Raw genomic sequence first — 26779 nt, 5'->3', positions numbered from 1 at the left:
ATGTTAATGATGACTATCAGTAGAACTGTGTAGCCATTTCTGATTAGCTGAATGCTTAAATCATTATTGTTGTGGCTATATTAAATCAAGTCATCAATTGTCATTTCCATTTGAACTACTGCAGGAAAGAAGATTCCCATGAAATAAACAAGGGGCAGGTGTTTGTATTTAAATATTTGTTATATAGAAATTGTGACTTTTACATTTATTAACAAGGCTGTCAAGACATTATTTTAGTTTGTGTATGGCAATTCATTACATTAGTATATTGTGTATAACTAGGGTAATGCAAATTTAGCATTTATTACCAACACTGTCAAGCCACATTTCTTTACTATTCCACCTGAGGTAGGATTGCAATTTCCAGCAGGTAGGTGAGCATAGCTAGACCGCTATATCTGACTGTACACAGTAAGGAGCTTTGGTAATGCAAGCAGCACAATCATATATAAAATCGACTTCAGATTTATAGGTTTGCATTTCTACATGATGTGGAAACTACAAATCCCATCAGGTAAAGGGATAGTTGGACCATCACCCTGAACTTCACACAAAGGAGTTATAGAGTAAGGGGTATATTAGGAACTTAAAGTGAGTATGGTTACATTGATTGGAGGCAGGCATTGTATGAGTCACCACTCCCTCAACATGGCTGCCTCCACACTGCTAAATTGGGTATTCTCATCATACAAGGTACATGGTTATTGCTTTTGGCAGTACTAGGAAGCCCTCTAACATCTCCAATCCCCTTCAAATATACTGCAATGCTGTTAGATGCACAAACCTACATCTTGAAAAGTAGAGCTGAGTAAAGTGGACTTTATTGTCCCTGTAGTTAGAGAAAAGTCCTCATTGTAAGGGACAGTCTCCAAAATCGAGACCACCAGAATTGTTACAGTTAATTTCTCTTCTTCATTTCCCTGCTCGTGCTTCAAATAATCTTTTTTGCCTGTCTATTGACTTTGGTTTCTTCCCTCATGATTCTACCTTCTCCAACACATTAACTTCAGCTTTGTCCCTCCTTTCAGAACTTAGTGGCTTGGCCAGTTATGTTATGTCTCTGATAATGACCCAAGCCAAGTGGTTCTTGCCTGGGAGCAGCCAGCCACATGACATTTTGCTCATGCCTCTACATGGATCATGTTGGGGTAGAGCTGACGTGTAATGTTTCACTTCACCACTCAGAGATACACAAAGTGGAAATTGGCATCCTGATGCAAGAAGCCCTTGAGGCTGACCATGACCATGAGTTGCTAATCATCCAACTCTATCACCTGATGACAGATATTTAACAGGGAGCAACAAATGGTAGAGCAAATTTTTGTCCTAAAGCCTAAAATTACTGTAACTTGCATTGTTATGGCAACCCCAATGGCAGGGGATTTCTGACACTAATTTGCCTGTGTTTGAACTACTAGCAGTCTTGTTCCTCACAAAGAGAATCAGTGAAATATATCATCTCACTGCTAACTGGCTAGGTTTTGGCCACATCTAAGCTGATTTTTGACTTTCTAGGTTGCATCACCAGTGCCTCTTTAAGACTGGCCTGGATGGAGCAACTCAGTTGTTCAGTTGTCCAATATTGTTTTGATTTGTCAAAGCAAAGGCTCAAAGGAATGACAAGTCATTGCTTGCCTCCTTTCAGAGAGGATTGCTGGACTCCATTAAAGATGAGCTCATTTGCTGGGACCTTTCCACCTTCGTTGAGTGACTCATTACCCCTTGCTCTTTTCTCAGCACCTTCAAGAGTGTCAACATCAGAGAAAAAAACAGCTACTCACCATATCCTCATCAACCACCAATGATCTGTGACATACCAGCTGAGGGCTTTGAGGGGCCAATGCAGCTAGGATTGTAATTTTGCCCAAGGACTAGAGAAATTGCTGTAGACAGATCGGTGGATATCTCTATTGTGTCATTAAGGTCACTGTAAGAAAAAGTGTCCAGAATTGGAAAGATTTGATCCATTTGAAAAAAATTGCTCACCGGAAATGGAGGCAAGTCTGATGAGTATTGGGGAAAGTAATCTTCCTTGTTGTTTTGTGAAATTAAATCTGTCTATTTCCCTCTTCAGTGGGGCTTAATTTGTAGACACGGAGGCCTTCTTGTATTCGTATTCCAGAGCCATGGAGAATTTCATAGATGTGGACCTCGTCCACAAAATTATACTACCCTTGCGACTGAAGTTCAGGCCAATGGAGTAGAAGCTGTGGATGGAAGACCGAAAACACCAGCATCAGTAAACCATTAGATTATTAAGGTACTGATTTGTGTTTATTCCAGCCACTGGGTAGTTATCTCATTTAGAGCCATTCACACCCCAAACAGACCAATCATCCTGGTTTGGCTAACTGCATCACACTTGCTGGGAATCTCCCAATTCCCTGGAGTGATTTATAGTCATTTGCATTTCATAGTCAGTTTAACATCTGCTTTAAGAAGCATCATCATCAGCAGAAAGAGACAGCTATTTACCATATATTATCACCAACAAAGTTTCATGCCATGGTAACTAAGCTCTTAAAAAAGCATATGCATCTAAGGAGGTTATGTTTGACATAGGACAAGAAATGGGTGAATGTATTTATTATGACCACTGAGACCACTAGAAGAAAGATAACCCAGAATTGCAGTTCTGAGCCATCAAGAAAGTGTTTTGCTCATTTTTTTTCCAGGTTCCTTTCTGCGCTTTAAGCTGTTCATTGTCTTTTCCAAGGGGCTTGCTCCACAGACACCAGGTCCTTCCTGAATTCTAGAGCCATGGAGAATTTCATAGATTTGGACTTTGCTTGCAGGAAGGAAATTTCATTGGTTCTGACGATAAGGGCAATGAATGTGGAAGCTGTGGATGGATGACTCATAACACCAGCATCGGTAAACCAGAAGATTATTAGACTGATGATGTGGATTGATTCCAGTCACTTGGAGCTAATCTCATTCAGCAACATCCAGATCTCTAAGAGTCCAATCATCCTGGTTCTACATGCATAACTTGATTAGAGGGCTAAAAGATACAGGAGTGGGATGAGTCATGCCAGATCACTTGCCTACAAACAGTGAAAGCAGAAAGGGTATGTGCTATGACCCAAAGAAAGTTTGCAACAGAAGGGCTACCCAAGGAGTAACAAGATTTCAACAGGGTCATTGACATAAAGCAGAGAGACAACCTACCGACAGACAATGGGACTGCCTAATTGGCCTGCTGCATGGAACCATGCCACCAAGGCACAGGAAATACACAGTGGTTAAGAACAGATACTCCCTCAAATTGATCTCTTCAACAGGCTCTGTTAGGCCACAATATTTATCAAACTAGACATGTGAGGGGCCCATAAACTGACCAGTGTCCAAAAGAGGCTGAATGGAAAATGGCATTTAGCACACACACAAAGGATGTTCACTACCAATAGCAGATCAAGCCGAGGTCCAGTGCACACACATTTGTCCAATTCAAATTCTGGGCATCTCTTGTTTTTCCATTTTCACTTGCAGCAGCTACAGGCAGGTGTAAGTGTCGAATGGTAGTCATGACTGACACATATACTTGCAAGAAAAGTGTTTACAAGTAAGAAAAACTATAAAAATGCATTTTATGTACAGTATCCATTAAGAGCATCCTGATTTATGTATTTCATGTAAAATAAAGCAAACTTTTTTAAAATTTTATTTTATTAATGATCGCGCAATTAAGACTTGTTAATTTATTTAATAGTTTTTTTTTTTAATGCATCCTGATGGAACTTTATATTGCACATATGCATGTCTGTTTCATGCAGCATGCTCTGACTGCATATGACAAGTAACATATAGCCAGAGCATACTTATACCCATATTCAAATGGAAACATTTTTTGAGATCCGCTTGTACTTGAATACAGGCGTACGTGTTGGCAAGTCATGTCCGATTTTTAAAAATGCAAACTGTGTTCAAGATTAATCAGGTCACAATGTTCAGGGGCTACGTTAGAAGGGGTTTTGAACTCAACAAAATTAGAGCTGTGAAATAAATTTACCACACAGCAATGGGGTTCTTGTCCTTTGTACATTGGACATTTTACTGTTGACACATTTAGCGGTATTCAGCAATGGCTCTCATGCATTTATTATGTAAACTACAAGATTAGATTATACCTTTTTACATCTTTCCTCCATACTGTTATTCCTAAGAGACACTCAAATTAAATTATGGTAATAAAATGTAAATTATATATATATTATTTAAAAAAAAATAAAGAAATCAGAATCTCTGTCTTAGGGACATATTCAATTAGCCGCAAGGTATATGAAAATTAGCAGAGATTTTAGTAAAACATGATGGGCCTGATTCATTAATGAAAGTAAAGCAAAAAATGAATACGTTTTCTCTCCTGGACAAAACCATGTTACAACGCAGGGGGTGCATAGTAGTTTATTATTTTGCACATAAGTTAAATACTGGCTGTATTTTAAATTTACACCCCACCCCCTAATGCAACATGGTTTTGGCAAGGTGCAAAGTTACTCTTTTTTTTTTTTTTTTTGCTTTACTTTCCTCAATGAATCAGGCCTGATGTGTCTCCGGGAACTGTTCCAGAGACACGTCAAATCCCACCATATTGAATCTGCCCCCTCATGTTGTGTTCTTTGTTCTTTTTTTTTTTTTTTTGCTATTTAACCGTTTTCTCCTGTTCCAGCTTATATTTTCAGCCTTAATACAGTGGACCTGAGTCATTAAGGAGAGCAAAGCATAAAAAAGGAGTAACATTTGCACTTGGGCAAAAACCATGTTGCATTAGAGGGGGAGGTAAATTTAAAATGTGGTGGCAGATTTATAGATAGTGGGTAGGACATGTCCTAGATCAACTTTAAATTTCAGTGTAATAATAAAGCTGGCAAATATTTGTGTGCTACATGAAAAAACAGCCAGTATTTAACTTATGTGCACAATAATAAACTAATTTGCACCCCTTACATTGTAACATGGTATGTCCGAAAGAACATTTACTCCTTTTTTGCCTTAATGACTCAGGCCCCACTGTATCTCATATGCGAATGGTTGTCAGCAACCTAACTAGTATTGTAAAAAGAAAGACGGTTTTTGTAAGGTGACATAAAATGTAATTACAATAGTTATCTATTGTTTTAAGCATACTGTACAGCAAACAGGATTCCTTATTTAATGCTTTAAATAAATCACTCTGATTTAATGTGGGATACCAGATCCACTTTGAAAGTTTTCAGTTGGCATCTGTCACATTTTTTCCAATTAGAGTAAAAAAGTAAATACTTAAATTCTATTGACTCAGTATTTTCTATTTTCCAGATCCAGTCCTCGGAGAGACCTAACAATGCAGGTTTTCCTGATCACAAGTGAAATAATTATACCACCTGATATTTTAAAATGTGTCAGTCAGCAATGAATACACCTGTACTCCAGCAAGGAGATATGGAAAGCAAGCACTGTTAGGTTTCTCTAAATACTGTATTTTAAAAAACACTGTATTGGCTAACACAGCTCAGCACATTTCTTTCAGTCTTACTGCAGACTAAGATTTTATCTTTTTTTGTTTCAGTTGATACTCAACAAGAAGTATATGGGGGAAGCATGTGGTCTCTGTGGAGATTATAATGGTGATCCTAGTAATGACCTTGTTTACGAGGGTAAGAATGAGAATGGAATATATGTAAAAAATTCTTAGCAGTTGCTTTTATACATAAAAGTACATCCAGCATTGCAAACATCATTCCTGTTGTGGGTCAAAAGTGGTTTTAACACATATTTCTACATAGGATGAGAATGTAGCCAATATTAGCTTAAACTGAAGCACAAAGTAATATGATAAGGTCAGGCATTGGTTGACATATTGTATTTTTTTAACACTTTACTGATCTGTTGATGACTTTTCTTATATAGGAAACTTGTTAGAGCCTTTACAGTTTGGAAAGTTGCACAAATTAAGGAAACCAGAACAAATCTGTGAAGACCCTGAGCCAGAGACAACAGAAAGATGCATTATTTATGTAAGTGTACATTTGAGTACATGAAGCAGTGGTCTAACCTTTACATTGTAGGGTCATTTACAACTGCAGAAAAATGCGAGTGCCCAGTCATAAAAATACATCTTCTCTTGTCAAGCCATCAAGTTGTCACATTAAAGAACACTGAGCTATCTAGGGTAGTTTTAAGCAGTATGATCCAATTTTTAGTATGTTCCCCAATGTCTAAGAGCTAGATGTACTAAATGGCAGTTTGTTCAAATGTTTTCGGTGGATATTCCAGTGCTTTAAAAAAAAAAAAAATCCGCGGTTTGGAACACTTATCCCCAGGAGATGTGATGCAATTTAAAAATGTCACCTAACATAATGTTCAATAGGAAATATAGCCCTAAGTATCAAATAAAACAAAACCACAAGAAATGAATGACTGCTTCAATATTGTGCATTAAATAAGTATATATTTATACCAACACATAATATTTAGGGAATTAAGCATTTTATCAAGTGGCCTCATGGAGATGCACAAAATTAGTGCAGCAGGATTTTGTCAATTTTCACAGTATAATGAGATGTGTGAGGATTAGACTGTTTCAAATGTAATTTGGGATATTGTTGATAATGCACCGGATTTTGTTCATAAATGGAAAAAATATTTTGTTGTGTGAGACAAGATATTATAATGAGCTTCAAGAGATTTGAAAATGTTAACAATTAATAAGGAGTATCTGTGCAAAAGCAGGCACGCACTTAGGGGTGAGTTCTAGTTGCTTGGAAACCCCCCCACGACCACCTCATTTCGTGGCCAAAGTTCTGAATGCTTTTTGGGGCTGACTCCTCCCCTGGTACCAGGGACTTTACTTAATGTAGCCACGAATCCTACCAATCCATTCCTGCCCATACTTTCCCATCTCCTCCACTGACATTACATGACATGTGAGATGTACACCACCTGACATGCATGTCGTCCAATGTGTGTGCAGCCAAAGTCAGAGAGAAGAACCAACATAGCACCAGATATAGAAGGCAAATGAGTGGTGGATCTCTAAATATAATGGGAGTGGGAGTAAATCATTTAATGGTGAGTAGGAACTATTACTCTATTGGTGGTATGGTAGTGGGGCTATTTATTGTATTTAACATAATAGTGGAGTCCTAAATGGATCTCCTTAGTCATTTAATTAGAATTAATTCCAGTCTCATTTTTTCATACAATTTCAAGGTGTTATCTGTTATGAATATGTATCCATGCAGCAATATGTTTATATAACAAATATATTTTAATTGTTTTGATAAATTTATTATTGAACTTGTTAAATATTTATTAGTATTGAATTATTAAACTTGAAAGGCCTGATTCATCAAGGCACATATCTGCCGATTTTGAGCATATACCGTATATACTCGAGTATAAGCCGAGTTTTTCAGCACATTTTTTGTGCTGAAAAAGCCCCCCCTCGGCTTATACTCGAGTGAAGCTCCAGGACAATGAAAAGTCCCTGCTTAAGGTGGCCGGCGGCAGCAGAGTGAGGTGCCGTACTGAGCGCAATGCAGGCTGCAGCAGAGCGGGCAAGGTGGGTGGTGCAGGTGGAGCCTGTGCAGAGTGACCTTTGACATCACATCACACTGCGCAGAGCCACGTCGGGAACAGCTGAGCTCAGACGCTCTCTCTACTACCTCCGTGGATTACCGTCTTCAGCGTGGAATTAGCGCTGTTGTTTCAAATGGGGATTCCCTTTTCTGTCACCTAGGGTACATCTTAGGAGAACCGCTGGACTTCCCTACCTCTTTGTGGACTATCAAATTTATAAGGTTGGTTTAAGACTGTTCTTACGGGACCTACTACATAGACTTGTTATTAGCAGCTTTCCCGGGCTCAATCACGGAAGTACCCATTGGATACATTATGCCATGCATTGGACATTGGTTTCTTTTATATATAAATTTTAACCTTGTGCCTTATTTATGTGGTAGCATTATCACAATTTTATCATAATTCAATTGCATGTCTCATCTTTTGATTGTATTTATCCTCTTATGTTAAATTAAATGTCTGGTCAATTTTTATATCTACATTTGTTTTTCTATTTCTCACCAGTATATTAAAAATTGAGCGCTATCATTATTAAGATTCAGCTGCAGTCTAATCCCAAAATCCCCTTGATTTCTATTATTATTATTTATTTATTTATGAAATAGCAGCCATCTCCCTCTCTCCTTCATTAGTCTAGCAATTTCTCTTCTTTCAACTAGCCCACATTATACTGTTACATTGTAGTGTGGGGAAGTGATATAGTGTGGGGAGGTAGCACAAGGATATAGGGCATGATTCAGACCTTATCGAGGGGCCAGCATTCAGTTAAGTTATCTATTTTTATTTTTGAAATTTACCAGTAGCTGTTGCATTGCCCACCCTAGGCTTATACTCGAGTCAATAAGTTTTCCCATTTTTTTGTGGTAAAATTAGGTGCCTCGGCTTATATTCGGGTCAACTTATACTCGAGTATATACGGTAGTACGAAAAATCACACTGAGCATGTTCAGAACCAGACCATAGGCCAGTAAACGCAGCCCTGTCCTCTCCGTCTTTGTACACAAAAAACACTCACTATATCCTACGATTCCTGGGAAGGAACGGGGTGGGGAAGGAGTGTTCGGCTGTAGTCAATTTACAGTATTGGCGCGCCAAACTCAAGTGCCTACATCCACGTCCGAATCAAGCTCTGGGCATTACAAAGTTACTATTTTTTCTGCCGTATCTCTTGCTCCAGCTACAAGGCTAGATTAAGTCCTGATAAGCAGTGATGACATGCTATAACATGTGTTTACAATCAAAATGTATTTTATGTGTTCAGTAGACATTGAGAACAATAAATGTATTTTTTGGAGAAAAATAGAAATAAAAGCATTTTTTTATACAGTTTTATTATTAACAGGTGACAGTTTTATTATTAACGCTCATATTATTAACAGGTGACATTAATTCAATGTTTATTTTTTTGTGCATTCTTTTGCAAATGTATAATCCACCTAGGTATTGGACTTATGTAGCAGAGCAGAGCAAACCTACACTCGAATTCATCAGCGTATGTATCTTGATATCCATTCCTTGGTGAATTCGAGAGTACACAGAGTTAATTTACATGCATTTTTGTGTGTGTGTAAAGTCTTTCTTTATTGAGATAATAACAAGCACAAGTAATCAGTACATCAAAACATTCAAAGACATTCAAAGTTTAGGAATCAGCTTCACAATATTTATTCTATATAAATGAAAGAAAAAGAGTAAAGGAGCCTAAGAAAGAGAGGAGAAGAGAGACAGGAAGGGGCATGGGGGGCATGGGGGGTCTTCAGGGCTTCCTGGGAGTATCTAGGAGATCCTTGTTCATGAGAGGTTGCCATCCTGAACAATAAGCTGAGTCAGAATGGCCTTGGGATATGAGCCGTAATTCTGTTTGGGCTTGAAATCGAGAGGTCATCCATAGCCATGTGAAGTTCAAGTCACCTAAACCATTCTAGGGGAAGATATTCAACCTCCAGTGGATTGGAATTACAGCCAATGCCACGTTGCTCAAATGTCTAAGTAATGATTTCTTATATTGGGATGTAGAGACATCAGAGTCATTCAATAACCAGATTTCAGAGCCGTCTGGTACTGGACCCCTTACGATTTCTGTTGAGAAATGGCGAACTTGGCTCAAGAAGGCGGTCAGCACTGGGCAGTTTCACCAAATATGCAGGGGTGTGTCTGGCCTCGAACCACACCTCCAACAGAACCCTGAAATACCTGGGATCATTTTACTGATCTGGGATGGGCATCAGTACGACCTCGAGAGGAGCTTTAGCCATGTCTCCACCACCAAAAGACTGGTGGAACTAGCAATGGAACATATTAAGTCATTCATCCACAACTGATCCTCATTGGTCCTACCCAGTTCCTTGTCCATCATATATGACCATCAGACATCAGCTGAGCACTCCTGACAGTGCCCAGTCAGACCATGACCTTAATGTGTTAAGAGATAGCCCGGAGACAAGTTTAAATTGAAGGACAAAGGTGTGAGCGGGGACATTCCAGTTTGCGTAATCTGGCCCAGCACTGGAGAATAGGCCCAATGGTAGGATGGGAAGAGTGAGAGAGTTTGGGCATCTAGGGGAAGACGGGGGGAGTCCAATCGAGTGGCCTTCAATTCTGACCCACTGTTTAGGCTTCGAGGCTGTTGTTTACTCCAGAACCCAGTTAAGTAGCAAAGGTATTTTGAGAATAATGGCAACTGCAGGCACCCTTGCGCTTTCCATCTGTAAAGAGCATCAAGTTTAAATCTGGGGGTTTCCCTGCCCAAACAAATTAATGGACTATCCTCTGAATATCGGCAAAATAACTGTGGCTATGGAGCATTTGTAGCATGTATAAAAGTTTTATACACGGATTCATTTTAATGATGCTTACTCCTGGAGCTCCATTACCGAAACTCACCTCGGAATCAAAGGGGCAAAAATAACGCTATAGTGATCGATCATCTCTTTCATGAGTAATATTCCTAAATTCTTGATGTGGGTGTTGAGCCAGGTGAAAAGGAAGGAATCTCGGAGCCCTTCAAGAACTACCAGCAGAACCAAGAGTTTCAGGCCCATAGATTTGGTATAGTTAATCATAGTTAATCTTCATAAGGTTAGGCAGAGAGAGCACAGGATTGGGGATATTGGTCAAAAGGTCATCAGCAAACAAAGCTAACTTGTGTTCCAACTCTTTCCCCCACACACCCGACCCATCAGGGTTATTTCTAATCAACAGAACCAGAGCTTCCATGCTTAGAACAAAAATTAGGGGAGAGTGGGCGCCCTTGCATAGTTCCATTGTAAATAGGGAATGCCTCAGAGAGAGGGACATTGACTTTTACATGGGCAGTAGGATCTTTATAGAGTGCTCTATTCTATGCAAACAGGTAAAGCCCAGTACCATGTGCTCCAGCACCCCAGTTAGAAACTGGCAATCCAGTACAGTAGGGACCCTGGAGTCTTTGACTGAATACATCAGGTCTACAATATTCATGTCCCGGCACAAAGCCAAACTGGTTGCTGTGGATCACAGCCAGCAGCAAAAGTTTTAAGCAGTTGCCCATCATTTTAACAATGAGCTTTAAGTCTACATTTAACAGAGAATTCGGGCTGTAGCAGGAACACTGCAAGGGGTTCTTACCATCCTTGTGGATGAATGTAATAAGAGCTTTGAGGGACTGCTGGGAGAGTCAGAATCTTTGGAAATCTCATTAAAAGCCCCCAAAAGCATGGGGCTCAAGGATTAACCAATTGTTTTATAATAACTGATAGTGAAGCCGTCTGGGCCCGGGCTCTTGCCCATCGGCATGGAGGATATTGCATCCACCAGTTCCTTCACAGATAATAGCTAGTCTAGCATCTTCTTGGTATCCTCAGAGATCATGGGGAACTGGCATATCTGCAAGCAGTTACTAATTAGGTGACATTTAGACTCAGTTGGGATTTGGGGAGGCATGCTTGATTGCATACAATTTAGTCAAATGACTCACTCGTCCTTTAGCGTCTCCAACTGAGTGGATAAAGGAGGCTGCGCACTGGGCTCGGAATGGCCTAGCCAGGAGTTTCCCCGGTTTGTTTCCCCACTGGAAATATTTGTGTTTACATTTGTGCATTGCCTGTTTTGTATGGTTTCTGAGCAGTTTAATGAGGGCATTTCCTGCTGTAGTCAGCTTCAACAGTGTCTCACTGGCCAGGGAGGTTTTGAGTCAGGTTTGCAAGTCCAGTAATTTACACAAGAGCTCTTCTTTAAAAGTGAGTTTTCGCTTCTTAATGAATGGCTCTAGTTGCATTTATTTGCTGCATAAAATGCATTTATGTGCCTCCCAGATAGTCACCTATGATACATCGGTGACATTGTTGTGATCGGTGTAGTCAGCTATTGCTGCTGCAATTTGGTTGTTACAGGATGTATCATAAAGCAAGGATTCATTGAGCCTTCAGGTCCAGTGTCTGGAGGAAGAAGTCAGGAGACTTAGGGCTAGAAAGATAGGTGCATGGTCTGACCAGGTCACTTGGCCAATGGCAGCCGCCTCTATGAGGTGTAGGTGTTTATGACTAACAAAAAGGTAGTCAATACATGAGTATGCTGTGTGAGACGGAGAATAAAAAGAGTAATCCCGCTCTGTGGGGTGTTTGAGCCACCAGGAGTCAGTCAGCTGATAGTCATGGAAAATATATCTTATCTTACGATTTATTATACTGGGGTGTCTCGAGGTCCTGTCTGAGGTGTCCAGATAAGGTGCTATGGTCCAGTTAAAATTTCCACCCAGTATCCCCAATCCCTCCAGATCTCCAGAGTGGATTCCAGGAATTATGCCTGATTGTGATTGGGAACATAGTGGGCAATAAATGTGAATTGCTGGTGAAAGATTGTGCATTTCACAAGAAGATCGGAGCCTTCTCCAAAGTAGTGATTAGATAGATTAGCAATCTGCAGGGACTTGGAGAACAAAATGGCTACCCCTTTCGCATTCCCCATGGGGCAATTCCCATAATATGCATGTAGGTAGTATTTGCTATGGAGAACTGGTGCATCACCTCACTTAAAATTTGTCTACTGCATAAAGACACCATCTGCCCTGTCTACATGAAAGGAATGCAGGGCCTGGGATCTCTTCTCAGGGACATTGTGAACTTTTGCACTAATGGAGCTTATTCTCAAAGAGCAGTCATGGGCTGGCAAAGCCATCAATGGTGTATCAAGGGACACAGATATTCAGGGTGGAAGCATTGAGGTCAGTACATGAGTGCTGAGGAACGGGGCAAGGGCAAAGGGATAGGTGGGCGGTGAATGAGACAGCATAGATGTGAGAGGATGAAGAGAGAAAAGAAATTTGTGAAAATGAGAAAAGAACCGGACCTAGGCAACATGACAGGGTGTACTTTGACCAAGGTTCCAGGTAAGTGTGAATCTGGTGGATGGAGGGATAGGTGTTAGGTGTTGGCAATCTATTTGGAGACAGAATTGTAAAGAAGTGAGACAAGAGAAACAATATAACTAGACTATTAAAAAACACTAAATTTAAATTGGTAAAAGAGTAACCAGAAGTAACCGAATCGGAGGCATAACTAAACAGTGTCCAATAAGTAGAGTCATCTAATACAGTAACAGTGTACTGTACTCGAGAGTAATCAGTCCATTGGTCTTGTGTAAGCCCATGCCAGTCCAAGTGTACAATTATGGGTCGTCAATCGGAGCAGATTATACCGTGGCCTTGGGGCTTCTGCCCGCACATCGTACCCTTTGCCATGTCTCTCATTGTGGAAGGGACGGTGGAACCAGTTGAGAGGCTTCCTACTGCTAGTCCCCGAGAGGAATGCAGGGGACATCCAGGGTCCAACAAAAGTGTCTAGATCAGAAGGGTCTTTGAGAATGTCATGTTTGCCATTACATGAGGCATGTAGGCAAAAGGGAAAACCCCATAAATATTTGATGTCCAGTTTACAGAGCTCATCTGTTAAGGGGTGGAGGGTCCATCTCTGCTGCAGGGTGTACCAGGAGAGATCCTGGTAGATTTGGATCCTATATCCATCAAAGTCTATTCTGCTAAGACTGCACATTTTGCAGTGGATGGCTTCCAATAGAGAGTGATAATGGAGCCGGCAAATTATGTCACAGGGTTTTGCTGAGGCAAGGGATCTGGGATGTAGGGCTCTAGGGACCCTGTCGAAAACTATCTGGATTCTAGGGTACTGCCCTGGAACCAAGTTGAAAAGTTTTGTGAGGACATCCATTATGCCATGTGGGGGTATGTCTTCAGGGATACCTGCAATACATAGAATATTTCAGAGTCCCCTATTATCGAGGTCATCCATTCTTGCTTGAAGGCCTTTCAGTTCAGAGGCCTTTCAGAGGACAGAATCCTGGAGCTTAGCAACATACTTGTTGGAGGTGTCTCTGTCATCCTCCATAGTGGTGAGTTTTCCCACCAGATGGGAGATGCCTGCAACTATACTAGAGTCGGCCGGAGAAACAGTCTCCAGTAACTTCTGCGTCAGGGTTAGAATATCTTGGTGGTGGAGAGCGATTTCAAATAGTTAAATATGTTCCACAAGCTAGTGCCTCCGCTTGCCACACCGTGCGTTGTCAGTGCCTCAGAGAAAGAACCTTCACTAGTGGGGGAATGTAGAGGGAGGCCAATGGAGAAAGAGGTCATAGTGACGTTGACCAGGGAGATTTTAACAAATTGGCACATGTCTACGCAGGATGTGGACTCTTTACCTCGCCCAGCATCCTGTCCGGATATTATTTCCTAAAGAAGGATCGACTGTCACAGGTGACTTCAGGCCTCCCAATTGCTAGTGTCAAAGTTGCAGGGGTGAAAGAATTGCCAATCATCACCTGCAAGTCATACTGGGGGGGTTAGTGGTTACATACTAGAGGGACATCCAGTGACGATAATTGACTCCATATGGGGGGACATGTAGCGGGTGGGGAGACCTCCGTGCCCTGCTTTGTAACACTTAGGAGATGTATATGTGTTGTTAAAAAAACAATCAAATCTACTGATTGTGCATAGGCATTCTAAGGAGGCGCAATAATATTATTGGGCACCGGATGGTAGTATAGGACTACAGTTAAGGAAAGTGACACACCCTTAAAGATTTACTGGGCAGCTGCAAGAGTTTTACACAGAGGGAGATGACAGGGCAACCTCCTGTGAGCCTGCATACAAGGTAAGTGTTGAAAAAATCGTAAGTAGTAAGTGCACACCCAGAAAATGAGCTGTGTTGGCGGAACTTATGCCAGCAGAGCTCCCCCCTGTAAATTCAGACATGCAGGAGTGCTGCATGTCTGCATGGTGTTAGCAGTCTGACAGTTACTATGGGTGCTAGCTTTCCCAGCGTAGATGCAGCAAATCTTGGCTGACAATATCTCCATACTGGAAGTGGTTTGAAAGCGGTACCCATACTAGTACGTCTGTCAGTGCGTAGTCTCACGTTCTCGCAGGCACCATTGCTGTGCCAGGCCCGTACCGGGTCCGATTTGGAAAGAGACACAAGGTGTGCACGGGAAAACACAGGTCCCTGGAGCACTTTTGGTGGAGGGGGAGGCCCGGATATATTGTAAATAAATGGACTGGGCAGCGGAGCTCAAATATCCAGCGTCCTCCAGAGATGGCATCCAAACCATGCCCCACTTACGTGCGTTTTTTAAACAAATGAAAATTGCGCTTAAAATGCCTGCCTAGAATCCAGCCGCAAGGTCTATTTATACTCTATGGGAATTTCCCACGCTGTCTTGGGTATTCCCCATAGAATATAAATAGACCTTGCGGCTGGATTTTATTCATTGGCGCCTGTCTGTATGTTGGCACTTGTAGTTCTACAAGTGCCAGCATGACCTGGCTGCAATGGCTATGCTGGTGCTTGTAGTTATAGAAGCATCAGCATGGTCACACTGTTTATGGCACCCTGGCATGACTGGGACTTGTAGTTCCACAAAACAAAATGGATTTGTAGTTCAACAAAACAAAAATGTTTGTTTTTTTTTACATTATAATCGCCAATATTACCCTACACCTACCGTCCAGGGGTGTAGGAAGAGCCCTAGTGCTTTCAGCACTGGACTGGTTATTACTAGAGGGGGGAACTCGCTCATTTTTTTCAGCAGATCACACTCCTTATTAAATCCAGCCCAGCGCTGAACAGCCTGGGGTTGGTATGTCATTATGGCAGGGGGACCCCTGCCACGTATCCCCCTGCTATAGTGCCAACCAACCTGGCTGGTTTGCCTAGTGCTGGATATATGAAAATCAGGAGGACCCCACGCAATTTGTTTCCTGATTTTCACGCAACAAGCAGTAGACTGGCAGCACTAGGGTTAACAGCGCTCAGACAGGGGGACCAAAAGCGTTTTTTTTTAAAACATTTATCTATTTTTAACTTTTGACAGCCACCGAACCTCTGGCTCTATAGACAGGCAGTATAACAATGATGTGTTTACTAATCTCGCAGCTAGGACACACAGGAATGGATATTACAACTGGAGTTGCATTACATCTGCTTCAGACAGACTGTGACACGGAGCATGTGGGCAGCAAGGTATCTGCCATGATGGAATACCATGCATTGAACAGAGATTTAAACCAATATATAGATGCTGTTGAAGAGATCGTACTTAAATTAAAACATGATTCACCGGATAAGATACCGTACTTAAGAGAGCTTGTACATGAGAGATACACTGCACTTCATAAGAATAATACAGAGGAGGCCCTGTGACAGGATGATAAATATGTCCAGTTTAAAGAACAGCTAAGAGACCTGAGAAAACAAATGGGTGTGTCACTGCAGACGAAGATTTGGAAGATGAAGACGAAGAAATCGCTGTCACCCAGAGCACTCCCATAACACAGTTGGAGATGGCGAATCCAGTGAAAAACAAAGTATGTGGTCAAACGTACGAGAGAGAAACAATTGAAAGGACGATTTAAAACAAACTTCAGCAGTTATAGCACATGTAGGAAACATTGGCACAAAGCGGTAACTGAAAGGAAAAGTGGTGCAAGATGGAATCCTCCCACCCAGCCTTATAATGGAATCCTCCCACCCAGCCTTATAATGGACCTTAAAAAGGACATGCACACTTTAACAAACCATGCTTCAGCAACTCCTTCAGCAACAAGGAGTGTCAATTTTGTGACTGAAGTGCTTGGTTTGTTTGGACACCCCACAAAACAAGCTGACAATGGGCTTAATGCAGCTTAATGCAGCTAAGGTAACAGTGCTGTCAATGAACTCTACAGTGGCAAGATGTTGTTGTCATCATCTTCAGTCTCATACTCACCCTCATCAGTATGTACTTCATCCTAACACAATATTAATTCATCCCCGCAGGAATCCACCATTAGAGAGGTCTCTGTAACATAAATGTCAAAAACAAAAATGTAAAAAAAAGCTTTTACCTTTTTAAAGTAAAAAACACATCTTTAATAAAGGTGAAACGTTACTGTAGATAAGCATAAAATTGCCAACATTCCACTTTACCCAAATATTAAAAAGCATTCCAGCATCAGCTAGCTTTCTTCTCTTAGCTAGATGCCAGCACCTGCTATCTACATTGTCATCATCCTAACCCTCATCAGTGTGTACATCATCCTCACAAAATACTAATTCATCCCTGCTAGAATGCACCATTACAGAGGTCTCTATACTTTGATGAAAATGCCAGTAAAAGCCTTTCTCGTCGAACTTGAAGTTCATTTTGATGAATATAAACATCTGGCCACACCCTGGAGGGTGGGCAGCTTAGGTATTGCAAAGCGAGTTTGTAAATGGGTCTCCAAATTGCCTTTTTTTCCTCCCAGTATGTAAAGGGACTGTCTCACGTGTCTATTTCTATGCTGTCGTTAAAATAATCTTCCACCAATCTTTGGATGTTGATAGTAGAATCAGGAATCAGTTGATTTCTACGGCAGAGGTGCCACAATTTTTGGACAATTATTTTAGACCAGACCAGGGGGTAAATGTATCAATATGCGGGTTCTTCAACACCCGCGTGTTCAGCCTCTTCCGCGATTAAATTTCAAGCGGCGCTGCATTGTAAAGGGTTAACTTCCCTTTACAATGCAGCGCCGCTTGAAATTTAATCGTGGAAGAGGCTGAATACGCGGGTGTTGAAGAACCCGCATATTGATACATTTACCCCCAGATGTCAAAATATTCTGCTGAATCATTTGCATCATCCTTGGGACTCTTAGAAAAACTTAGCTTTTTCCTTGCAGCAGTAGCCTGAGAAACTGAAGGAGGAGACGCCATTGTGTCAGGTGCCAGTTCAGCTGTCAACTTGCTCACCAGGAGCTCAATGCATCTCTTGTGATCTGGGACAGTTGGAAATAAAGAGAAGGTATAACTCTTAAACCTATAGTCACCAAAAAGTAGTGATCCGATTACCAGAAGTTAAAAACTCTTCGATCCTGGAAAAGCGATTAAAGTACTTCATCTGCAAGTCCGACATACTCAGCATTTTTTCTTTGCTTCATCTCCTCCTTCAATGTTTCATGGTGCTTTTCCAAAAGTCGAATTAAGGGAATCACTGTGCTCAAACTAGCAGTGTCTGAACTCACTTCACAGGAGACTACTTCAAATTATTTCAGCACCTTGCACAAAACGGAAAGTATTCTCCACCTCACTGGATTAAAATACATTCCCCCTCCTTTCCCATGTCATGGCTTGTTGATTAAGCGTGGATGGCTTTTCGCTGTTCCTCCATCCTCACAATCATATAAAGTGTGGAATTTCACTTTGTTACCACCTCTTGCTTCAGTTAGTGGCAGAGCAAAATAATTTTTTCTTACAGCTGCTTCAATTTCCTACATGCTGTTGCAGAATGCCAAAAATGTCCTGACATTTTTCAGGCCACAGACAGCATCTCCTGCACATCCCTGTCTATTTTCAAAAAACTGTGCACCACCAAATAGATTGTGTGACCAAAACAGGGAATGTGATGGATTTCACCCAGCTGTAATGCTCTCACAATATTTGAGGAGTTATCATAATTGATATATCCTCGGGAGAGTCCAAACGAGATAAGTTATGTTGCAATGACATCCCCTAGTTGTTCAAACAGGTTGTCATCGGTAAGCCTCTTAGTGAAGCTGCTGATACACAGAGTAGCCTGCCTCTGAATAATCTGGCGTTGTTGGGTACATGCTGCTGCTGTTCCTGCTGCTGAAGGCAATTCACCAACCCAGTGGGCTGTAACAGCCATATAATCTTTACTTTGCCCAGTTCCACTTCTCCACATGTCTGTGGGTAGAATGGGTAGAATTGCAATTTGTAGCCCAATAATTAAATTTCATCGAACCTTTTAGTAAAATGGTGTATTTATGGAATTTGGTAACAGGGACACAGGACCTCAATTAACTGTCTAAAACGGCCGGATTATTTGTAGATATTGGACGCACATCTAATACTAGCATAGTCGCCATGGCATCTGTGATCCGCTTTGCAACTGGGGGGCAGCGTTCATACTTGCTTCCTCTTGCAAAGGATTGTTTAACAGTCAATTGTTATAAACTACTAGTAGTCTTCTTTTTGGTCTACTTCTAGTTTGAAGATCCACCACTAGAAGCAGCAGCGGGACTCAAGAATTCTTCAAAGTAATTCTGGATAGGGGAGAAGTCATCTAGCCTTAGCATCTTGGATGCAGGACTAACTCCGAACAATTGATAATGAAGGTGTTATTGGTGTGGCTTTACAAATGCTACAAATGGCTAGACAACTGTTGTCAGGATCGAGTAAAAATAATTCCACACATAAGAGGTTAAATTTTTGGTCTTATGTTCCGACATGACAATGGCCTTCTTCTTATCCCTGCCAAGAACTGCTTCCACTCGTGCAGGACTTAGACAAACAACATCATCCTCATCATCATCGACATCCTCATTAGCAGCGTCGTCAGCTGCACAAATATCCCCCTCATCCTGTTGCAAATTAAAAGTTCTATCATACATTTGTGTTTCACCGGCTACACTAAGTGGCAAAAACTTACAACCTGTTTGAAAAACTAAAGGATGTCATTGCAACATGGCTTATCCCGCTTGGAATCTCCTGAAGATATGTCATTTGTAATAACGCCACCAATATTTTGAGAGCATTACAGTGGGGGGGGGGGAATTCCATCACATTCCCTGTTTTGCTCACACAATCAACTTGGTGGTACAGAGGTTTTTTAAAAATGACAGTGACATGCAGGAGATGCTGTCTGTGTCCCAAAATAATTCGGGTCATTTTCTGCATTCTCCAACAGCATGTAGGAGATTGCAGCAGCTGCAAGAAGAATCAAATTTAAGGGGGAATATATTTTAGTTCAGCGCAGTGAAGAATACTTTCCGTGTGGTGCAAGGTGCTGAAACCACTCTAAGTAGTCACCTGTGAAGTGAGTTCAGATACTGTTAGCTTGAGTTAAGTGATTCCCCTAATTAGACTTTCAGAAAATCAGCTGGAGAAATTGAAGGACGCAATGACACAAAGAAATTTCGCTATGAAACTATGAATCAAGTACTTTATTCGATTCACCAGGATCCGCGTTATCAACATCTTGAAATCAGATCACTACATTTTGGAAAGTGTGCAGGATCCTAGGTTTAAGAGCTAGGCCTTCTCTTTCTTTCCAACTGAACCAGATCGCAAGAGATGCAATGAGCTCCTGGTAAGCAAGCTGACAGTACAAGTGGTACATGAGTTGATGACTCATCCTCCCTCAGTTTCTTTGGCAACTGTTGCTAGGAAAAAATTTACTTTTCCCAAAACACCTAGTGGTGATACAGATGAGTCAGCACCACATTTTGACATTTTGTCTGGTCTAAAAGAATTTCCAAAAAATCGTGACAGATCTGTCAAAAAATGAACTACATATTCCACGGGGAAGGCCATTACTGGCAAATGCACCAAAGTACAGAGACTTCTGTAATGGTGGATTCCTGCGGGGAATAATTAGTATTGTGTGAGGATGATGTACACACTGATGAGGGTATAGATGATGACAATGTAGATTGCAGGTGCAGGGATCTAGCTGAGTTAATGGAACTAGCTGATGCTCGTATGCTTGTTAATATTTTGGGTAGAATGGCATGTTGGCAATTTCATGTTTTTCTACAATAAACTTTCGCCTTTATTAGAGAGGTGTTTATTTTCTTAAAAAAAGTACTAGTTGTTTTTTTACATTTTTGTTTCTCTGACTTAAAACCACTATGCACTTGAACATAGGCTTTACCTTATGTATTAGTATCATTATGACTGAGACTGGAGAGTGACAAGAATATTGTGACTGAAGACTGGAAAGTGACAAAGACACTGCCACCCTTCCTGTTTCTGTATGCGCTATGGCACAGTAGAATGTCAATGGAGACTTTTAAGAACACTGACAGTCCTATTATTACAATTTATGTCTCAACACTGAACACTGCCACCTCTCCTGTTTTTGGGTGAGCTATGGCACAGTAGAATTTCACTTGAGACATTTAAGAACACTGACAGCCCTATTATTAGAATTTCTGTTTCTGCACTGAACACTGCCACCTCTCCTGCTTCTGGGTGAGTTATGGCACAGTAGATTGTCACTGGAGCCTTTTGAAGAACACTGCCAGCCCTATATTTTTTTCTTTCAGCACTGAAAACTGCCACCTCTCCTGTTTCTGGGTGAGCTATAACTCTGTAGAATGTCACTGGAGACTTTGAAGAACACTGCCACCCCTCCTCTTTCTGTTCTAGCTATGGTACTGCCCAAATGCACTGAAGACTGCCAACAACTCTGCTACTCCTTCTGTGTCTCTCTGTGAAATAGCACCAGATCTTCATGGAGGGCGGTGTTTATAGAATTCAAAACTCGCGAGATCCGACAATGATGTTTTGCCTTGCCTTTAGTTCTGAGGGTGCGCGAAAGTACCTAGCCAGCATGGTTTGGTACTCGGCTCGGCTTTGTTGAGGTGGGCTCGGTATTCTGAAAACCGAGACCGAGCATCACTAAAAATAACAGGAAATTCAAATACATTAGGAGTTCATACAAATATGACAGCAGGCTGTTTTTTAACATGAGATTTTATCAGACAGCATGTTTAACTCATAGAACTCTTAAGAAACACAGAGTAAAGGGGCATGCACCTATTTAAGCATGACTTAAATATTTTTAAAAACTTAACTATTCACAACTATATTGTACAATTTGAGAAATAGCGTATCTATCTAAACCCTATTCAGCCTTTTTCTTAAATTTGTCTCTTTTAGAAACGTATGTGCCTGCAACAACTAAAGAACTCTAAGTGGACAATGTGCAATAGACTTGTGAAAACAGATCCGTATGTTGACGCCTACATGCTTGATATGTGCCTCTGTAATGCAACAGAAAAATATAGTGCATTTTGTCTGTGTACCACTATCGCTGAGTATTCCCGCCAGTGTGCAGTGGCTGGAGGAAGACCACCAGAGTGGAGAAGTCAAACAATGTGCTGTGAGTATGATTTGTGATTGTTTCCAATTACCATTTATTAAAATGTACAGATTCATGACTAATTTTGCATTTCACTATGACCATTGATTTATACAGAAATAGGGACATGGGGACTGATTCATTAAGGAAAGTACTCACTTTTTTACTTAAATATTCTTCTGGATAAAACCATGTTACAAGGGGTGCAAATTAGTTTTTTATTTTGCACGTAAGCTAAATATTGGCTTTTCTTTCCTAGATCAACTTTAAATTTCAGTGTACAAATAAGCTATCAAGTATTCCACATGATAAAACAACCAGTATTTTCCTTATGTACAAAATAATAAACTAATTTACACCCCTTGCATTGTAACATGGTTTTGTCCAGAAAACTTAAGTAAGAAATCTTACTCAATTTCTAGCCTAAATTCCTTAATGAATCAGGCTCATGGTGCTTGACACACTCCTGTGCCCGTTTATACATACTTGCCAACTTCTTGAAGTCAGCATCCGGGAGCTGCTGGGAAAAGGTGGGCGTACAGGGGGCAGGGTTCAGCAGATCATGTCATTTTGGCCAGGCCCCGTGACGTAATGACGCATACGTGTCATTTAACAGCAAGGGGCGGGCTACAATACTGCGATTCCCGGAGAATCAAGGCATTTTTTATCTATTTCTGCCCACTTTACTAGGAAGTGTGCAGATGCGAGAGGCTGACATACTCTCCCGTGAGTCCAGAAGACCTACCCGCAAACCAGGAGTCTCTCGGACATTCCGAGAGAGTTGGCAAGTATGCGTTTATAGCATGAATAAACATTTTGAATTGGAAGCTGCTTATTTGGTAATGCATTTGTCTTTGTGCACTGAACACATGCAGCTCTGGTGTACTTGCACAAACTTATCTTTTAGCACTACGGGTCTGATTCATTAAGGAAAGTTAAATAAGAAATTGAGTAAGATTTCTTACTTAAGTTTTTTGGACAAAACCATTCTGCAAAGCAAGGGGTGCAAATTAGTTTTTTTTAATTTTGCACATAAGTTAAATACTGGCTGCTTTTTCCCGTAAAACACACAAAAACTTGATAGCTTATTTGTAGACTGAAATATAAAGTTGATCTAGGGAAAAAACAGTATTTAACTTATGTGCAAAATAAAAAACTATTTTGCCCCCCTTGTTTTGCAACATGGTTTTGTCCTGGAGAAAACTAAGGTAAAAAAAATGAGTACATTCCTTAATGAATAAGGCCCTACATTACTGTGTCCTATTTGATAGTCCTCTTATTATATTGCAATGACTTCAACATTGTATAGAAGTTTTACTGTTTATTTGAAACTAACTTTTATCAGAAAAGTATATGGGAGAAAGATGGTGAATTTAATTAAAAGTGCATACAATTGTTATGTGATTAAAAGAGAATGCCACATAAATGTAACATTTTTCCAGTAAACATCTCAATAAATGCAGTGTAGATTTGAGGCCTTTCCATATCCTTATGCTGTCCAATGTTGCACTTGTACTTCTGCCCCCAATTGACACAGTGAGTGGAGTACGGACAGGAGGGGGACACTGTTTCCTCCCCCTTCATCTCTCATGTTGTCAGTCACCATGGTGCAATCATTTCAGGATTACAAGTCATATGTAACACTTCTATTTTTCATGCAATCAATAATTCCAGAGCACTGGGGAAATTGGGGAAAGTCGAGTTAGGGGGCAAATGTCAAGGTCTGCATTCCTAGGATTGTGACTCTTGAGGTTATCACAACTTCTCTACTTGTATCTGATCTTCTCCGGACATCTGCTGCTGTAATCTGTTGTCTCTGGACCACTGCCATCTGTCTCTCTCACCACAGGCTGGATGCTCCACTATTTAGATGACCCTGCCTCCTCTGACTAATGGACTTGGTACTACAGTCATGGCCAAAAGTTTTGAGAATGACACACAAAGTCTGTTGCCTCAGTTTTTATGATGGCAATTTGCATATACTCCAGAATGTCATGAAGAGTGATCCGATGAATTGTAATTAATTTCAAAGTCCCTCTTTGCCATGACAATGAACTTTATCCCAAACACATTTCCACTGCATTTCAGCCCTGCCACAAAAGTACCAGCTGACATCAGGTCAGTGATTCTCTTTCTTACACAGGTGAGAGTGTTGACAAGGACAAGACTGGACATCACTCTGTCGTGGTGATTAAGTTAGAATAACAGAATGGAAGCTTTAAAAGGAGGGTGCTGCTTGAAATTATTGTTCTTCCTCTGTTAACCATTGTTACCTGCAAGGAAAAAAGTGCAGTCATTATTGCTTTGCACAAAAAGGGCTTCACAGGCAAGGATATTGCTACTAGTAATATTGCACCTAAATCAACCTTTTATCAGATCATCTTCAAGAAGAGAGGTTCAACAATTGTGAAGAAGACTTCAGGGCGCCCAAGAATGTCCTGCAAACGCCAGGACCGTCTTCTAAAGTTGATTCAGCTGTGGGATCGGGGCACCACCAGTGCAGAGCTTGCACAGGAATAGCAGCAGGCAGGTGTGAGTGCATCTGCAGGCACAGTGAGGCAAATACTTTTGGAGGATGGCCTGGTGTCAAGAAAGCCAGCAAAGAAGCCACTTTTCTCCAGGAAAAACATCAGGGTCAGACTGATATTCTGCAAAAGGTACAGGGATTGGACTGCTGAGGACTGGGGTAAAGTAATTTTCTCTTATGAATCCCCTTTTCAGATTGTTTGACGCATCTGGAAAAACGCTTGTCTGGAGAAGGAAAAATGAGCGCTCATCAGTCCTGTGTCATGCCAACAGTAAAGCTTCCTGAGACCATTCATGTGTGGGGTTGCCTTTCAGCCAAGGGAGTGAGCTCACTCACAATTTTGCCTAAGAACACAGCCATGAATAAAGAATTCACAATCATACCTACCTTTCTTCATTCCCTCACTACTTGCTGCTCACAATGTGTCCCCCCCCAAATGTACTGGTTCATTCCCCCACCTGCATTCCCACTACCCACATCCTCTTCCTAGTAGCCAATGACATCAACCCAAACCATAGTCTTCACCCCATTTCCAAAATTACCTTCCGGTCCATTACTCATACAAGAACTTCCCATCTACCACCCACCTTCAACTCTGTCAACCAAATTTCCATCTCCATCTTTAACAACTAGAAAACGTCAAGAATACGTACATATCTCACAGAAGACACTGTCAAAACTTTAATTCATGCACTCATCATCTCCCGCATCAACTATTATAATTCCCTCCTTACTGGTCTTCTCAAAATCAGACTCGAGCCCCTACAATTTATTTTACAGTCAATGGCTAGATTGATTTTCCTTGCAAATCGTTTTTCATCTGCTGAGTCACTGTCAGTGTCTACATTGGATGCCTGTTTTTCAGAGATTCCAATATAAAATTCTTCTACTAACATACAAGGCCATCAACAAAATTGCACCGACATACATCTCCTCATTTGTCTCAAAATATCTCCCAACTCGACACCTCTGTTCTGCACAAGATCTGCCTCTCTCTTCCACTCTGATCACTTCCCCCCATCCTAGGTTATAGTACTTTTTTCGGGCTGCACCCACTTTATGGAATTCATTCTCTCGCACTACAAAACTTTCCTCTAGTCTTCAAACCTTCAAGCCAACATAGACAACAACACTCTGACCAACATAGTTGTGTGACTGAGCATACAGCCCACTAACTACTTTGTAACCTTTGCATTCTAGCTGGACAAAAATTCAATATGATGTAGCACTTACCCTTGTGTATCAAACCATTCTCCCATAGACTGAAAGCTTGCGAGCAGGACACTCTTACCTCTCTGTATGTATGTATTACTCAGTATTGTTTTATTACTGTTTGTTCCCAATTGTAAAGCGCTATGGAGTCTGCTTGCGCTATATAAATAAATGTTGATGATAATGATAATGTCCAACTCTGAAAAATTTGTTCTAACTGTAATAAAATCAAATCCATTCATGATTTAGTTTTTCACTCCTTCACTCTCTTTGCTCTGACTGAAACCTGGATCTCTCCCATTACCACTATTTCACAAGACCCTCTTTTATTTGACCATCTATCTTTGTCTCACACTCCTCCTTCTGGTGATCGTCATGGTGGTGACATGTGCATCCTGCTGTCTCCTGTCTTCACCTACATATTATTCCTCTCTGAACCACCTCTCTCATTCTTCTCTTTTGAGGTATATTCCATTTGCTTATTCTTTCCTTTTGACCTACATTTTGCAGTTTTCAATCATCCCCTTGATCCCCCATCCCAATTCCTTCACAACTTTGCTGCCTGAATCTCCAATTTACTCTCCGCTGACCTTCCCACTTTTTGTCTTGGGAACTTCAACATCTAGTAGAACTCTCTCTTGCTGTAGCCTCCCTGTTAGGTTGCCTTTTAGGATGCTGCCCCTGGCCATCACACTTCACCTCCATTGAACCAAACCCCAATGCTTGCACTCCCCATACAATCATTACCTTATAAGGTGCTACTGCTCTGCTGAGCGCCACTAGAGGAAATCTTGCTCTGATGCAGACTGTCCATTTCAAATTGATCCTCTTATCCTACTATTCTACACTCTCACTTGTCAAATAGACTTACTTTAAATCTCTCATCTAAACCACATAGCCACTTTTAGATCACATTCCTGCTCTCCCCCTCTTTCCCCCTTATCTCTTACTGATGATTACTTTGCCACTTTCTTTAAACGTATAATAGAAACAATCCACCAACAAATCTTCTTTCTCTATCCACCTCTCCTGTCTTTCACTCTATCACCCTCTCTTCCTTCCCCCCCAGCAACTGAG

General features: G+C 41.0%; 1 protein-coding gene across 1 annotated transcript in view; it reads left to right on the top strand.

Moving 5' to 3' along the window:
• Positions 1-26779, top strand: part of LOC142104104 (mucin-5B-like) — a 51036-nt gene that overhangs the window by 17542 nt on the left and 6715 nt on the right. Inside the window, exons 4-7 of the mRNA XM_075188593.1 lie at positions 2075-2239; positions 5552-5639; positions 5893-5999; positions 21762-21984. Of these exons, the coding sequence (XP_075044694.1) occupies positions 2075-2239; positions 5552-5639; positions 5893-5999; positions 21762-21984 (583 nt within the window). The remainder of the gene's footprint in view (positions 1-2074; positions 2240-5551; positions 5640-5892; positions 6000-21761; positions 21985-26779) is intronic.

The sequence above is a fragment of the Mixophyes fleayi genome, chromosome 10, assembly GCF_038048845.1.
Source record: "Mixophyes fleayi isolate aMixFle1 chromosome 10, aMixFle1.hap1, whole genome shotgun sequence".
Lineage (NCBI taxonomy): Eukaryota > Metazoa > Chordata > Amphibia > Anura > Limnodynastidae > Mixophyes > Mixophyes fleayi.
Note: the sequence above shows the minus strand (reverse complement) of the source record. Positions and strands in the feature narration are given on the sequence as shown.